Below are 15592 nucleotides of genomic sequence, written 5' to 3' on the forward strand. Positions count from 1 at the left end.
GGCTTTGTCCTTCCAACCTCCCCCATCATGAGGGGATGGTGTTAGTTGCCGCAACAAGTTACCATAAACCGTGGGGCTTAAAACGACAGAAATTTAGTAATGCACAGTTCTGGAGTCCAGAAGTCCGAAATCAAGCTTCAAAGGGCTGGTGTCTCCTGAGGGCTCTGAGGCAGAATCCGTCCCAGGCTTCCTTCCTAGCTTCTGGCAATCCTTGGTGTTCCTTGGCTGGAACCTCTGTTTCCTCCTTGTTGGACACACAATACATAGCATTCTCCTGTGTGTGTGTGTGTATGTGTGTGTGTGTGTTTCTGTGTCCAAATTTCCCTCTTCTAAGAACACCAGCCATTGGATTAAGGCCCACCCTAATCTTATGTGACCTTATTTTAACTTGATTATCTCTGCAAAGACCTTACTTTCAAGCAAGGTCACATTCACAGGTACTGAGAGTTAGGTTGTGAACATATCTTTCAGGGGTTACAATTCAACCCAAAACAGGGCACAAAGGAAGTAGTGCGTGAGAAGGTGCCCTGAAGGCATCTGTATTTCTGTATGCTACAGAAATACAAAGGCGAGTGTTAAAGAAATGCTAAAGTTAAATATGTTTGTAAAGTAAACTGTTTCCTCCAGGATTTAGGTAGTGCAAACAATGCTGTAGTTTCCAATAAAGGCTTTGCTGAAAGTAGTGTCCATCATGGGGAGAAAATGCTCTTAGCAAATGAGCGTCCTCGGTGCATCCCTGAAGGCTTCCAGGGAGAAAACATACACGTTGCCCTTTATCCTTTTAGGGGGCGCTGGGAGATTGGGCCTCCCTGCTGTCTCAGGCACCCTTTGGATCAGGACTTACTCCTAGATGGTTCTAACCATAAGCCAAACTAGTCTCCAGCTTCTTCTCTCCCCTTCTTCTACCCCTCCAGCCCCTAGATCTCTAGTTAATCAGCTAAGAACAGAGGTGCCGTCCTTCAGGTGGGTCCTGAAGGATGGATGCCTTTGTGGATGATTTAGTTTCTGCACTTGCTGTGATGGCAGCCAGAAGAGGGAACCTTCTCTCAGCAGCAGGGGTGAAAGGAGCCTGTTTAGACCCTGGCACTGTGCAAAAACCAGCCTTCCCCTCCCCTAGAACCTTGCTCAGCTATAGAATCCCAGACTATCCGAGCAGGAAGACTTCTTAAAAGAGTTTAGTTCTGCCATTTTTGGTCATGGAGGTCTTGAAGAATTTAATCAAAGCTATGGACCCCCACCCCAGGGATACACACACGTGCACAAAAATGTTCAGATAATTTCAAAAGCTTCACGGACACCTCTAGCATATTAATGAACCCAAGGCCAGTAAGCCCTGATTAAAAACACCCTTCCCACCCTGTTGTCCCGAGGAGAAAAGTAATATCATCCAGAGTAACTGATTTGCTCCCATGTTGCACAGTTATTTAAAGGGAAATCCAAAAGTGCAGTGCAAATTCTGGTCTGCTCATTCTAACCACTATGTATATATAGTTTGTTTCTATTAAGTAAAAGTGACTCCTCCCCTTAAAGAGGCAGAATTTGAAGAAAACTCTCCTTTGGGTGGGAGGAAAGAAGTGGTTGGGGTGGGAGTGAGTGTCAGTAGGAGATGCACCCTTGGCCCCTGGCGTTGGTGACTGAGATTCATCGGCTCTGACACAGACATTTGCGATGGTCCCCGGGATCCCAGTTCACACTAGTGCTGTGGGGTTACTGAGCAAACAGTTGGGATTCCAGCTTTAAGGACTTCCTCCTGCATTTGGGAGGTACCTGGTATGTGTCTGTAAAAGCCTATAAAGGAAGGCAGAAAAGTTCTTGGACTCAGAGTGGGGCTATAGATCCTCATGGAGTTGTGTCGGGCTACAAGGTTTCTATATCCGGTGATTTGCCTCTCTAGAATCTCGGGGTAACATCTGGGGGTGCACCTCTCTTCTGAAAATCACCAAGGGCTCCACCACAGAACCCCCGCTTCTTCATCTAGCAACACATCCCCTCCTCCCAAAATCCAAATCCCTCTAAGACTCTAGGGACCGCCAACCCGTCTCGAATAGGGGTTAGGGGAAAGATGAACCGAGACTCAGGAGAATCTATTGGGAAATTTTCTAGGGGCTCTTTGGAGTGCGGGAAATCTCACATATTCAGAAGAGGTCTTAATTTGGAGATGTCCAAGTTCAGGGGACCCCCCCCCACCTCCACCCATTTGTCTCCAGACTTTATTTTGGAGTTCTCAGGTTGGAGACCCTGGATTGGGGGCAGGGTTTTGTTTGAGGCCGGCTCCAATAGCCTGGGGGCTGGCCGTGTGCCCGGCCGAGGGGGCTGGGGGTAGCTTGCTGCTTCTCGAGGGTTCTCTAACTCGGAGTCCCCAACCCCGGCTGCGTCCGGGCCTCGGGGCCGCGGAGAGCAAGCGGGCGAGCGCGGCGTCCCCGCCTCCCGGGCGGGCCAGGGGCGGGGAGGCGGGGACCCCTCCCCTTCGCCATCCCCTCGGGGCCGGCCGCCCGGGCGCTCGGAGGGACCGCGGGGGAGGGGAGAGGGCGGAGGGACGGGCGGCGGCGGCGGCGGCGGCGGCGGCGGGGCTGGGGCCTTGGCGGAGCGGGCGGCGGCTGCGGGGCCCCGGTGAGCCGGGCCGGGGCGGCCGCCGAGCCGGGCCCGAGCCGTCGGGGGCCCGGCGAGCGCGGCGCCAGCGACTTTGCCCGCGGAGTTGTGGTCTAGTTTGGGGGGCGGCGCGGGGCCCCGGGAGCCGGGGCGCGATCTCTCGCGGGGCCGGGGAGGGAGCGGCGGGCGGCGCGCGCGGAGGGGGCGGGGGAGCATGCCCGGCTGGAGCCCGGCCTCGGGGCGCGCCCCGGCCGCCGTCCCCTCCTCCGCCTCCTCCTTCTCCTCCTCCGTCTCCTCCTCCTCCTCCTCTTCCAGTCCTGCCGCCGCCGCAGCCAACATGGCTGCGCTCCTGAGCCCGGGAGGCGGCCGCTGCTGAGCGCCGCTCGCCGCCCGGGCCCCCAGCCGCCCCCCCACCCCCCCGGGCCCCGGCCCATGGCCCCCGCGCCCCCGCGGCCCCGGGCGCGCTAGGGCTGCAGCCGAGCGCCCGCCGCCCGAGGCCACTCGCCGCCGCCGCCGCCCGCCTGCCGGCCCGCCGGCCTCGGGGAGCCGGAGCCGTCCGCGGGGCGGGGCGGGGCGGCCAGCCACCATGGAGCCCCAGCGCCGGGAGCTGCTCGCCCAGTGTCAGCAGAGCCTGGCCCAGGCCATGACCGAGGTGGAGGCCGTGCTCGGGCTGCTCGAGGCCGCGGGAGCGCTGAGCCCCGGCGAGCGGCGGCAGCTGGACGAGGAGGCGGGAGGCGCCAAGGCGGAGCTGCTGCTCAAGCTGCTGCTGGCCAAGGAGCGGGACCACTTCCAGGACCTGCGGGCGGCGCTGGAGAAGACGCAGCCTCACCTGCTGCCCATTCTCTACCTGAACGGCGTCGTCGGGCCGCCCCAGCCCTCCGAGGGCGCCGGTGAGTGGCAGACACCCCCGGCCCGGCCTCTCGGACCCCTTCCCACCATCTCTCTTTGCAGCTCTGAGTCAGGGGAACTCGCGAGGGCCACTCATCCACCTGGCGCCGGCCGCGGGTGGAGCCTTCCCTCGCTTGGCGGGTCTGGGGAGGGGACCCTGCGTGGTCCCCTACTTCGCACCACCTCCCTCAGTCCTGCCTGTCGCTGTGAACAATGCCCGGTACTGCGGGCCTTGACTCTCCTCCGAGTACCACGGCATCGGGGTGCCCCTGGGATCAGCAGGTCCAGCCGCGGGGCGACCTCGGAGGGATGTCTGGCAGTCCCCCTTCTAAGGCTCTTCATCATCCACCAGTCATTGTGGGGTCTCTGCTAGCCTTTAATCAGTGGCACCTGGGCCAGAAGAATGGAACCTGGGCCAGGACTGGTCCTCCTGAATTTCGGTCCCTGCCACCCCGTTTGATGATCATTGGTGCCTTTTCACTTTCTGGCTCTCTCCGCTCCCTTTGCCCAGAGCTCAGTCTGTTTGCTCGTCCAGACTTGTGCTTGATTATGCACAATGCCTGCTAGGTTTCTTTGGAAACTGTGGGCCTGGAAAAGTTGGGGAAGTTGCATTGCACCATGGGAAAATCCTAGTAGTGGCTGCTGGGGCTCAGATCCCTCCCTGGCGGTGCTGAGCTGCCTGAGGAGGGAAGGCTGGCGGCTGGTGCCCTTGTGTGATGAATTTGTGAGTATTCCTGTGCGTGCGTGTGCGTGTGCGGGTGCGGGAGTACTACTGGGTGTTTGTGATTAGTGGTAGGCCTGGCCTGGTTGGGGAATGTGGAAAGCCAGCCTTTTAAACGGAAGCTCAAGGAAGAAGGCACAGCACTGAGGAAGGAAGGGAACCTGCATTTATTAGGCACCTACTGTTGTGGCAGGCACTCTGCCTTATTACATTTATCGTTCCCATTCTGTGAGCTATTATTCACTGGAGAGAAAACTCTGGCTTGGAGTGGTTAAAATGCTCATAGTATCGGGCACCAGGAGTTTTCAATTATGACCTGTTGTTTTGTTTAACACGTTTAGAGTCTGGAAGTGGCAAATGCCACTCTTTCTATATCTTGTCCTTGTTTTAGGAATGAATGGAGAGGGCTGACACACAGCTCTGAGTAACTGTAGGCTAGAGGCTGATGAGACCCATTTATTTGGCTGTTAAAAGCCTCCCTTATTAAGGGGGTGATTTTATAAGCTGTTCCTGGGAAGAGCTGCAGTGTATATTGACCGTCTCAACCTCACATCTTCTAGTGGAGGGAACTGATATACAGCGAATAAACTTCTGGTCACACAGTACATCATTTCATTGGTGGTCTTCTGTCTACACTTTGGGATTTCTGACTCTAGCATTCACGTCCCTCAGACCTGCGTTCTGTCCCCCGTTATGGTCATATTTGAGTCACTGGGCAAACCCAGTCTTCTCCTGGGATGGTGCTTCGGAGGATGCTAAGGAGGGCTATCAGATGTGCCCATGAGGATAAAGAGACAGGGAACTCTCACTGGGGTAATTGTTTTCCGTCTTAATTGCTTTTATCTTTCTATTTGTGAAGGAGAAAGTTTGTCAAGGAAGTGCAGAAGTGGGAGTGCAGACCCACGTCCCCCCAGGGATGTGTTTGAATCGGCGCTAGCTTTAATCTCTGGAATAGTTGGACGGATTGCCATTAATTAGTTCCCCCCTTCTCCGTGCCTGGCGGAGAAGGTGGGGGCCTCCCTTGGCCCGAGGTTGTAGGAGCTGGTCCTGACCTCTGAGGAAGGGATAGAATATGGTTTGGATTTTCCTCCTGAGCGCAGTGATTTAAGACCCTAGTCTTAGCGCAAAGCAGAATTCCGTGGCTTTGCAGAGGGTCATGCCGGCCTCAGAAAAACAGTTGTCAGGGGGAAGTTATGTTCATTTGAGTTAACGCTTTAGGGAGAAATTAGGGCGGCATCTGGTAAGGCAAGAGAGCTTCTGGGGAGGGTTGAAGTGGTGTGCAAAGAAACAGTGGCGTTGGGACCTGTGTAAAGGATGAGTTATTGTGCACTGGTTTCCCAACTTTTTTGGTCTTTTAGCCAATGAGCTTTTCTGATGGGGCAAAGCTCGGTACAGGGCTGGGGGCACCTTTCTATAGGCACGCGGGGCTGTGGCTCCGTCTGTAGTTGGCCTCTGTGCAAGGCCCTTGTGGAGGCCTGAGCAACAAACCAGCTACCTTCCCGGGACCCACAGCATCGAGGGGCAGCCAGTTTGTCATGTCCACGCTGCAGGTGCTGCCATCACCCAGTCAGGGCCTTTCTTGGAGGTTTCCACACCCTTCACGGGCCCCTGGTCCAGAATGCCCATCCCCTGGCTGACGCCCGTGCACTGGGATTCTGCTCTGCCGCAGGCAAACTGATGGCCAGCAGCCCCCCCCATGGGACTGGAGGTACTGGGCAGGTAGGTGAGCAAACGATGAGCTCGTGCTCAGAGCCCCAGACATTTATAACCCACCTTGCTCAGGCCTGGGGTGTGAAGATGACTAACAAACATACCGTGTCGTTTCATTTCGGGGGCAGGGGCATTCCTATTCCGTGACTGCTGATACATTGCTCCCAGCATTTTGACTCTTACCACATACTTTCATGTCTCACTTAATTCTGTAGCAACCCCACGAGATGGGGGGGGGAGGGGGTGCCTTGTTTGCATTGCACTGGGTTCCGCACTCACGTCTGTCTGGTGTGAGGACAGGCCCGAAATTGCAGGACAGAAAGAAGCCCGAGTCGAGACTAAGCCTGGTGCTCCTGATTCCGTGTTGGGGTGTTTCTCCTGTCACGTGATTGGGCCCCCTCCCTACAATTTCAGGCCAGTTCCTGCATTCAGAATCTCTGGAGTTAGGAAGCCTTTCCTTGTCCCTGCATCCGCGAGGAGGAAGTGCTCACCTTTGCCCCTGCTGGTGGCGGTAGTCAGAGGGGAGGACTCTTGTTCTGCTTTGAGTGGCTCAGGTGTATAATTTTTTTTCTGCAGGTGTACCAGGATGTTGTTTGGTCGTTCAGAACCTGCTCGGCTCTTTGTCATTTGTTTCTCTTTGATTCAGTTACTGACATCTGGGTTTTTTCATTTGAAGATCCTTGACTGCCTGTCCCTGGAGTGAGGGTCCTTTCCTGGCTGCGAGCCTCAGTGTGTACAGATAAGGGCTGTGAGATGGGGCTAAGGGTCTAGACTGCCTGCCTCAGCCACTGGGAGGGCGGAATGTAACTGGGGAGGACTGGAGTGCCTGGTCCTGTCCTTGGCCCAGGTGGGGCTACACTGCAGATGGAGACAGGGACGGGTAGGATGTAATTCCAGCCCACAGCTTGCCACCTAGTTGGGGGAATGGGTCACTCAGGAGAGTGACATTATGAGATAGATCAATTGAGTGATACAGAAACATGCAGGCTTTTTCCTCCTTCTGAAACACTGTATAGCGCACACTCTCCCCAAATACTCTCATCCACGTCTGGTGGCTCTAATTACCACCTAAGCGTGACGATCTCCTCAAACCATGTCACCCCGGGCCTCTCTTAGGAGACAGAAGTGGCAGAACTTGGTGGCTGCTCCTGTGTGCTCAGAGATGGAAGTTTCATTCTCGTCCCCTCTGTGTGCCTCCTCTTCAGCATCCTAGCGAGCTGCCAGCTTGGCTTCACCAGAGGCAAGAGACTGGAGACAGCAGTGGCTGCTGGAGGAAGGGCTTCGAAGAGGGACTGGGGCTCGAGCTGGGTACCAGAGAGGCCATGTGAATGTGCAGAGGCAAATGGGGAGGACGTTCTGGTTTAGGTTGTGGAAATGAGACTGGCCTGAGCAGAGGTGAGCATAGGCTCTGGGTGGAAAGGGGACCGTGATGGCCGGGCTGAGTGAGTTTGGATGGCACGAGGAATTTAGACACTGAGCACTTGTTAGAAGTTGAAGCTGGAGGATTTTTTTTATTTTTTTAAAGGACTAACCTGCGAGGTTTTTCCAGCAGGACAAGAGCAGTTGGCTGCCAGTTGTCAGGTGTGGATTATTTATTATTCATTAGAGATTGCCTTGGCCTTTTGTTCTGACTCTACTCTCTTCAGGTCCCAGCTACATCATCTTCCTCTCCTCCAGCTTGGAGGGTCAGCAGGGACAGGGACATAAGTAAAAGTTCCAACCATTGTAGGTTTTCTTTCAGTTCTTTTAACTGTGTTATTTCAGAGGAAGTCGTGGAGGAAATTGAAGGCAGTGGTTGTGAAGAGGTGTCTAAGAGAAGGGCAGATTTTAATTATCCCTCTGTGTGTATTAGTTCAGGGTACCTTTATTGCAAGTGATGGAAACTTAGCTCAAAGCATAGTAAGCAGAAAAGAGGAATTTACTATATAATATTTCAGAAGCTTGGGATAGATGGGAGAAGCCAGCCTTGGGGTGACTGATCCCTGAATGCTGTGGGCTTTTCCTATGGGCCTGGAGCCTGGTCTCAGGACCCCAGGGGTTTCATCTGCATGGCCCCTGGCCAGAGACCAAAGGGAGCTCAGTCCTATCAGCCCTGGCAGAAAATCTCATGGAAGGGGTCTGCTTGGCATGACCAGGGTCTCTGTCTATGTCAGGCCCACCCACTGTGGCCAGGCCTAGAGGACTAAGATTGGCTCGGCAGTTGGCCCGATGAATAGAGTAAGATGATGGGATGCTGTGACTGGCAGCCTATACAGTATCATGGTTCTTCAGACTGGGGGCAGTGGTTCTCCAAAGAGAGGGTGTTGGTGTAGCTAAACCAGCCGATGAACATCCACTGTAGGTGGTGCCATCTCTGCGTGACAATACAACTTACAGATGAGGTCATCACCAGAGTGGGGTGGTGGGGCAAGGTGGTCATCTTTTACTAAGTTTTAGACTCTGAGCGAAGCACTTAAGCTTATCTCCTACTCTACAGAATAGTTAAAACAATAACTAATTCACTATGCCATTTGACAATCAGTGGTAAGAAGTCATTTTGTTACTGTGGTGAGCAATATAGCCTGGAACCAGCCCTTGAACCAGAAACCTGGCATTCTCCTGAGTTTTCTGAGGGTTATGTGAGAGCTCCTGTAAACTCTGCTAGACAGATGGTACAGCTGCTTTTACTGTGGCTGTGGGTCGTCAGGAGTAGAATGTAATCTCTCTGAATTCACTGTTGTATTCCTGATGCCTGGAATAGAGCCTCGCCCAGGATAGGTGTTCAGTAAATTTCTGTTGAATGGATGAGTAGTCTGCTGTGTGTAGAAAGAGTGGTGTGTCTTGTGTAAATCCAGATCCTCTCCAGAAATACGTTCCTAGGTGGTGACTTCACAGTGACAGAAGGTTGTGGGAGTGTAGGAAGACTAGAGTGAGTCCCAGATGCACACACGGATGTCACCACCCACGGTATGTCTGTGATGGAAGCAGGTGGTGTGACATTGATGTCTGAAGTTCCCAAGGTTACCCATCAGGTAGCAGCACGGCGGGGCTGGCTGCCAGGAGCCATGTGGAGTGCCCACATTGGCTGTGGGGGATTGGAAAGACCTTTCCTCTTCACACTCAGAATTTGAATATCAGCTTAGTGTCCTCGAAAGAGATCTGGACAGGGATCTGCTTCTAACTGTGCATATCTTGACCTTGGATGAGCTTCTTAGCCACCTGGTGCTTGGGGTTTTTTCAGTACAACAGTCAAACTAGTCCAGTGGGATTCTCAGCCCTGCCAAGGTGGCATTAGGTCTAAGGAAGCTTGAGGTTGGACTAGATTCTGAGGCTTCTTTTAGGTCTGTACCATGGGTACTCTTTTCTGATTTCGTGTTATGGTTGAGTGATTTTTTGATAATCTGGCTATTTCCTGAAAAGGTAAGCAGAGTAGGGCAAGTATTTTGTCCTAGGTTTCTTTATTTTTTCACCCCCTACCTTGTTCCAGCCACTTATATATTCTGCAGACCGGTACAAGGGGGCTCTTCAGTAATTTCTGTAACCTTGGGAAGGTGTGAGCCACAGAAATATTGGGCCTAGAGCAAGAGGGCTGAGCTGCTTATCAGTCTGTGCAGAGGGATGTAGGGCGTGTTTAGCAGAGAATTTCAAAAAGGATTGGGTGGCGGGTGGGGAGGATGATGGGTATTGCATCTTTTCACCTTTTACCTGGACCAGGTTGTGTATCCATATTGTGTGTCTCTCTGGAAATTTTTGAGATAGAGTTCCATGAAAGTGCTATAGAAACATTTAAACTAAACAGAGAGGGACACCTGGGTGGCTCAGTCAGTTAAGCTTCGGACTCTTGATTTTGGCTCAGGTCATGATCCCAAGATTGTAGGATCTAATATAATACAATAAAAACTAAAATTAAATAAACTAAGCAGGTGTTTGGAGTATCCCATGTTGGCCGTCCAACTCTAAACCCTCGGTGGATAATTGAGAGGTGACTGTTGACCTTGATGTTCATTTCACACATAACCCATTTGCTTTGGTTTTTTTTTTATTTTGATAAATAAAATTTACCATTTGAACCATTTTCTGTGTTTTTATTGTGGCAAAATATATAACATGAAATTTATTATTTTAACCATTAATTTTTTTAAAGTTTATTATTTTGAGAGAAAGAGAGAATGGAAGAGGCGGAGAGAGCAAGGGAGAGAGTGAGAATCCCAAACAGGTTCTGCACTGTCAGCACAGAGCCCGATATGGGGTCAAACTCGCTAACCCTGAGATCATGACCCGAGCTGAAACCAAGGGTTAGATGCTTAACTGACTGAGCCACCCACGTGCCTCTATTTTAATCAATTTAAGTGTACAGCTAGGTGGTATTAAGTACATTCAAATTGTTGTGAATAGATAGCTTTTACTACTATCTCCTGAACTTTTTTTCTTTTTTTTTTTTTTTAAATGGTTGTGGTGTTTTTTTTTTTTTTTTTAATGTTTATTTATTTTTGAGACAGAGGGAGACAGAGCATGAGTAGGGGAGGGGCAGAGAGAGAGGGAGACACAGAATCCAAAGCAGGCTCCAGGCTCTGAGCTGTCAGCACAGAGCCAGACGCAGGTCTCAGACTCACCAACCATGAAACCATGACCTGAGCCAAAGCCAGACGCTCAACCTATTGAGCCACCCAGGCACCCCTCATCTTAACCACTTTGAAGTGTGTGGTTCAGTAGTGTTAAGTATATTCACATAGTTGGGGATGCCTGGGTAGCTCAGTCGGTTAAGTCTCTTGACTCTTGATTTCAGCTCAGGTAATGATCTCATGGTTTGTGAGTTCAAGCCCTGCATTAGGCTCTGCACTTGGGATTCTTTCTCTCCTTTTCTCTCTGCTCCTCCTGTATCTCTCCCTCTCTCTTAAAATAAATAAAAACTTAAAAAAGAAATACTCACATAGTTGCTTAAGAGAGCTCCAGAACTTTTCCATCTAGCAAAACTGAAACTCTGTACTCATTAAACAACTCCGTTTTCTCCTCTCCCCACCTGTGGTAACCTTCATGCTACTTTCTGTCTCTATGAACTTGATTGTTCTAGTACATCATATAAGTGGAACCATATAATAGTTATCCCTTTGCCATTGGCTTATTTCACCGAGCATACCATTTTCAAGATTCATCCATGTTGTAGCAGATGTCACAATTTCCTTCCTTTGTGTGACTGAATAATATTCCATTGCATGGATAGACCACGTTTTATTATCCATGCATCTGTCAGTGGACACTTGAGTTGCTTTCATCCTTTGGCTTTTGTGAATAAAGCTGCCACCAAAGTTGGTGTACAAACACATCTTCGGGGCCCTGCTTTCAGTTCTTTTGGGATATCCTGGTAATTCTACGTTTGATTTTTTTTTTTTGAGGAACCATCCTGTTTGCTTTGAATTTTAGTTACGAAATCCATACGGTCCAAGCATCTTGACTCAAGAGTCCAAGTTCCAACATTTTCTTTCCTTTTTTCTTTTAAAACTTGTGGGTTTTTGCCTGCAGACTATTTTGGAAAGTTCAGGACAGTTTCTTTGGACTTTAAAGAAAGACTTCAGTTTCAGTAGTTCTGTCTGACTTTTGCGGCCAGAAGTTAACTACAGTCCCAGCAACATTCACATCTGGCAGCTGAGGGTTGTTCACACGTCTCCATCTCGTTTCCAGTACTAATATCTCCATCCCCAAAGGCCTTGAAGTATGTTTGTTATTTCTGCTTTGTGCACACTTTCTCCTTACCCCGTTCGGGGTTGGTTTGGTTTCTCAGTCTCAGATCCAGGGTAATGGCTAGCAAGATTTTCTTTCAAAAGGCCTAGGTCAGCATTTCCCAAGGAAGCGTCTTCTTAGCGCTGGCCTGGTGGGATGTGAGTCGTGTTACTTGACGAGAGGGTTCTGTGGTCAAAGCCTTTGAGCAGTGCTGGTTTGAGCAGGTCATCGGGGCTCCTTTACTGGGAGCCTCTTGAGAGCCCTAACAGGCCAGTATGCTTTGAGATTTCACTGGAGTGGGTTCACCATGCAGTGTTTCCCAAACGGATTTGACCACAACATCTTTTTTCATTGAGCATCTTGCGACATCAGATTCTGAGAAGCGTACTTACCGGAAAATTTAGCATTAGCGCATGGAGCCGAAACATCAGTGTACGCCATCTTTTTTACAAACTTTCTCCCCGTTCTCTCTCTCTTGGAGTGCCAGACCTTGAACTTCCCCACCTTCTAAACTCCAGCACCAGCTGACATAGGCACAGGGAGTTCTGGGGCCAGATGTCTTGGATGTGTGGATAACTTAGATAGGCCGTAGCTTCTGGGACCAGAAGATGTTGAAGTTGTGTGAACCCTGACCTCTCTGGGCCTCCATTTCCCCAGTGCGGCTCGATAAGAACAAAGTCTGATTTCACGATGGCTGTTGTTTTAGATGGTTAAACCTCTTGTGGTCATTGTCATCTTCCTCCTCCTCTTTTTTTTTTTTTAAAGTAAGTTCTTTGCCCAATATGGGGCTTGAACTCACAACCTTGAGATCAAGAGTTGCATGCTCCATCAACTGAGCCAGCCGGGCACCCCGTCTCGTGGTCTTCTTTAGGTCTGTTTTACTTTAAATATTTTTATTTTATTTTATTTTTTTAAGTAGGCTCCACACACAACATGGGGCTTGAATTCACGACCCCAAGATCAAGAGTCACACATCCCACTGACTGGGCTGGCCAGGAGCCTGTCTTGTGGTCTTCTTTGGGTCTGAGTGAGTAGGTCTGGGCTTTGGTCTACCTAGTCAAGGTTTCCGGGGGCGCCTTGGGAAGATGTGTGATCTGTCCTGGTGGTGTGACACCTGCACGTCTGGGACTGGCTAACTGTTGGTGCTTCCTGGGAAACAGGAAGGTAGTCTCCGCCCTGAGAGTGCTTCGTCATTTCTGGGAAGACTGTTGACACAGAGGAATGAACCAGGTGGCTAAGGCATCAGTGGTAGGTTTGAAGCCAGGGAGGGAGGCCATAAGACTAGAGACTGCTGGGTATCAGGAACCAGTCTTGGGGCCCCCCACAGACTGGGATTTAAATCCTGGCTCTTCCATCTTAAGGCTGTGGGACCTGAGCAAATTGCTTACCCTCTCTGGGTCTTCTTTCTCCTTACCTGTAAAAAGGCTAATAGTATTCTCCCAGGGTTTTGGTGAGGTAACTTATTTTGGAGGAAAGGAGACTTACAGGGGGTTGGATGCCTGCTTTTTTTTTTTTTAATTTAAATTTTTAAATTTTTTATAGTTTATTTATTTTTGAGACAGAGAGAGACAGAGCGTGAGCAAGGGAGGGGCAGACACAGAATCTGAAGCAGGCTCCAGGCTCTGAGCTGTCAGCACAGAGCCCGACGCAGGGCTCAAACTCACCAACCATGAAACCATGACCTGAGCCAAAGCCGGACACTCAACCGACTGAGCCACCCAGGCACCCCAGGATGCCTGTTTTCACATGGACACAGGGCAGTGATGAGACTTGATTCTTCTGGACCCCAGAGAGCTCAACACGGTCTGACAGGTTAAAGATACTGGGAAGTAGAACTGAGTTTGACTTAAGGAGGGAACTGCCCCCCTCCCTCCTTTCCTCTTAAACTTTATGTTACACATCTTTCTTTTTTTTTATCTTTCTTTTTTTTAATTAAAAAAATTTTAATGTTTATTTTTAAGAGCGAGAAAGAGAGAGAGTGGGAGAGAGAGACAGACAAACAGAGTGTGAGCAGGGAGGGACACAGAGAGAAGGAGACACAGAATCCAAAGCAGGCTCCAGGTTCTGAGCTGTTAGCACAGAGCCTGATGCAGGGCTTGAACTCATTGACCATGAGATCATGACCTGAGCTTAAGTCGGACGCTTAACTGACTGAACCACCCAGGCGCCCCTGTATTACACATCTTTCAAACACACACAGGTCCGAACATTTAATATAATGAACACTGCACTCTCCCAACAACTTTTGCTTTTCTGCAGTAATGTAAAACAAGCCCCAGACTGTACCACTTCCCCATAAATGCTCTAAGAGATAATAAGGCCTTTTAAAGAAACATAACCAGAAGACCATTTTTACAACCAACAATATTCATGATAATTTAGTGTCATCTCCTACTCACTTACTCTGTTTTCCTGGTCTCAGAAATGTCTTTTTTTGGGGCGCCTGGGTGGCTTAGTTAATTGAGCATCCCATCCTTGGTTTTGGCTGAGGTCATAATCTCACGGTTCGTGGGATTGAGCCCCGGGTTGGGCTCTGCTCTGACAGTGCAGAGCCTGCTTGGGATTCTCTCTCTCCCTCTCTCTCTCTACCCCTCCCCCACTCATGCTCTTTCGCTCTCACTCTCTCTCAAATAAACAAACATTAAAAGAAAGGAGACATGGCTTTTACGGATGGCTTGTTCAAATCAGGATTTTAATAAGGTTCACACGTTGCATTTAGTCTGAGTCTCTTCTGTAATCCCTGGCAGCTCCCCTTACTCTGGTCTCTTGCTTAGGGAAGAGCTTGTCAGTGCCATCCAGCCATGGTGTGGACTGTTCTGGGTCTCTTCCCGGAGAGTCCACATAGATGATGGCCAAGCACAGGGTGATTACTAAAGAATGGGCTGTGGAGTCCAACCATACAGCTCCTTAGCCTCAGTTTCCTCATGGGGCTGTTACACACAATTAGGTGAAAACATACGAAGTGTAAATGTTATGACTGAAATTTTTTAAAAAATTTTATTTATTTATTTTGAGAGAGAGTGCGAGAACGGGCAGGGGAGGGGCAGAGAGAGGGAAATAGAGAATATGAAGCAGGCTCCACACCATCAGCACAGAACCCAATGTAGGGCTCGACCTCAGGAACTGTGAGATCATGACCTGAGCCCAAACCAAGAATCGGTTGCTTGACGGATGGAGCCACCCAGGCGCCCCTTAAATTTTGTTTTTAAGCTGTAGGGTTCTTTTCGTTGAGTGGACTTGGACGTGAAAGCCAGGTGTGTAAAGCTGGCAAAAAGGTGCTGTGGTGAGTGGATGTGGAGGCCTAGAGCCTGCCTGTTTTCCTTGTGGCCTCCCTGAGGTCCCTCTGCAGAGGTCCATGGCGTTCTGCGGGGTTCACGGAGCTTGAAAACCACTTGTTTGGGGGCACCTGGGTGGCTCAGTTGGTTAAGTGGGAGACTTCAGTTCAGGCCATGATTTCACGGTTTGTGGGTTCGAGCCCCGCGTCGGGCTCTGTGCTGACAGCTCAGAGCCTGGAGCCTGCTTCGGATTCTGTGTCTCCCTCTCTCTCTGCTCCTCTCCCACTCCTGCTCTGTCTCTCTATCTCAAAATTAAATAAACATTAAAAAAAAAAAAAAAGAAAGAAAACCATTTGTTTGGATGCTTTAGTTTCAAGATGCTCCCCGTGCAGAGAAGAGCCATGCTCAGGCCTCACCTTCCTTTGCTTGAGCAGAGCTGGGCTGGCGAGTCACAGCTGGACCCAGAAGTTGCCTTCAGTGATATCTGTGTTTCCACGAGATACTCTTGTCTTTGCCTGCTGCATCTGTTTACCTTTGTAGGTTTCCTTTTGGGGTGAACCGGGCTCTCAAAAATGGCAAATGACCACAATGTGGCTGATACAAAGAAACAAACAAATGCTCTCTGCTCTCCAAGACAGTACTGTGGTTAGGAGCACAGCGAAACCCCATCTTTTGGGGTCCCTCATAGTGGGAAGTGATTGCCTTTTTTGAA

General features: G+C 50.4%; 1 protein-coding gene across 2 annotated transcripts in view; it reads left to right on the top strand.

The window, feature by feature from the left end:
• The first annotated feature begins 3111 nt into the window (after nucleotides 1-3111).
• DLG5 (discs large MAGUK scaffold protein 5) overlaps nucleotides 3112-15592 on the top strand; it is a 125159-nt gene continuing 112678 nt past the window's right edge. For both annotated transcript variants that reach the window (XM_039240520.1, XM_039240521.1), the window contains exon 1: nucleotides 3112-3479. In XM_039240520.1, coding sequence (XP_039096451.1) covers nucleotides 3176-3479 — 304 coding nt within the window. In that variant the 5' untranslated portion in view covers nucleotides 3112-3175. The remainder of the gene's footprint in view (nucleotides 3480-15592) is intronic.

The sequence above is a fragment of the Hyaena hyaena genome, unplaced genomic scaffold (assembly GCF_003009895.1).
Source record: "Hyaena hyaena isolate Hyena2069 unplaced genomic scaffold, ASM300989v1 scaffold_176, whole genome shotgun sequence".
NCBI classification, from domain to species: domain Eukaryota; kingdom Metazoa; phylum Chordata; class Mammalia; order Carnivora; family Hyaenidae; genus Hyaena; species Hyaena hyaena.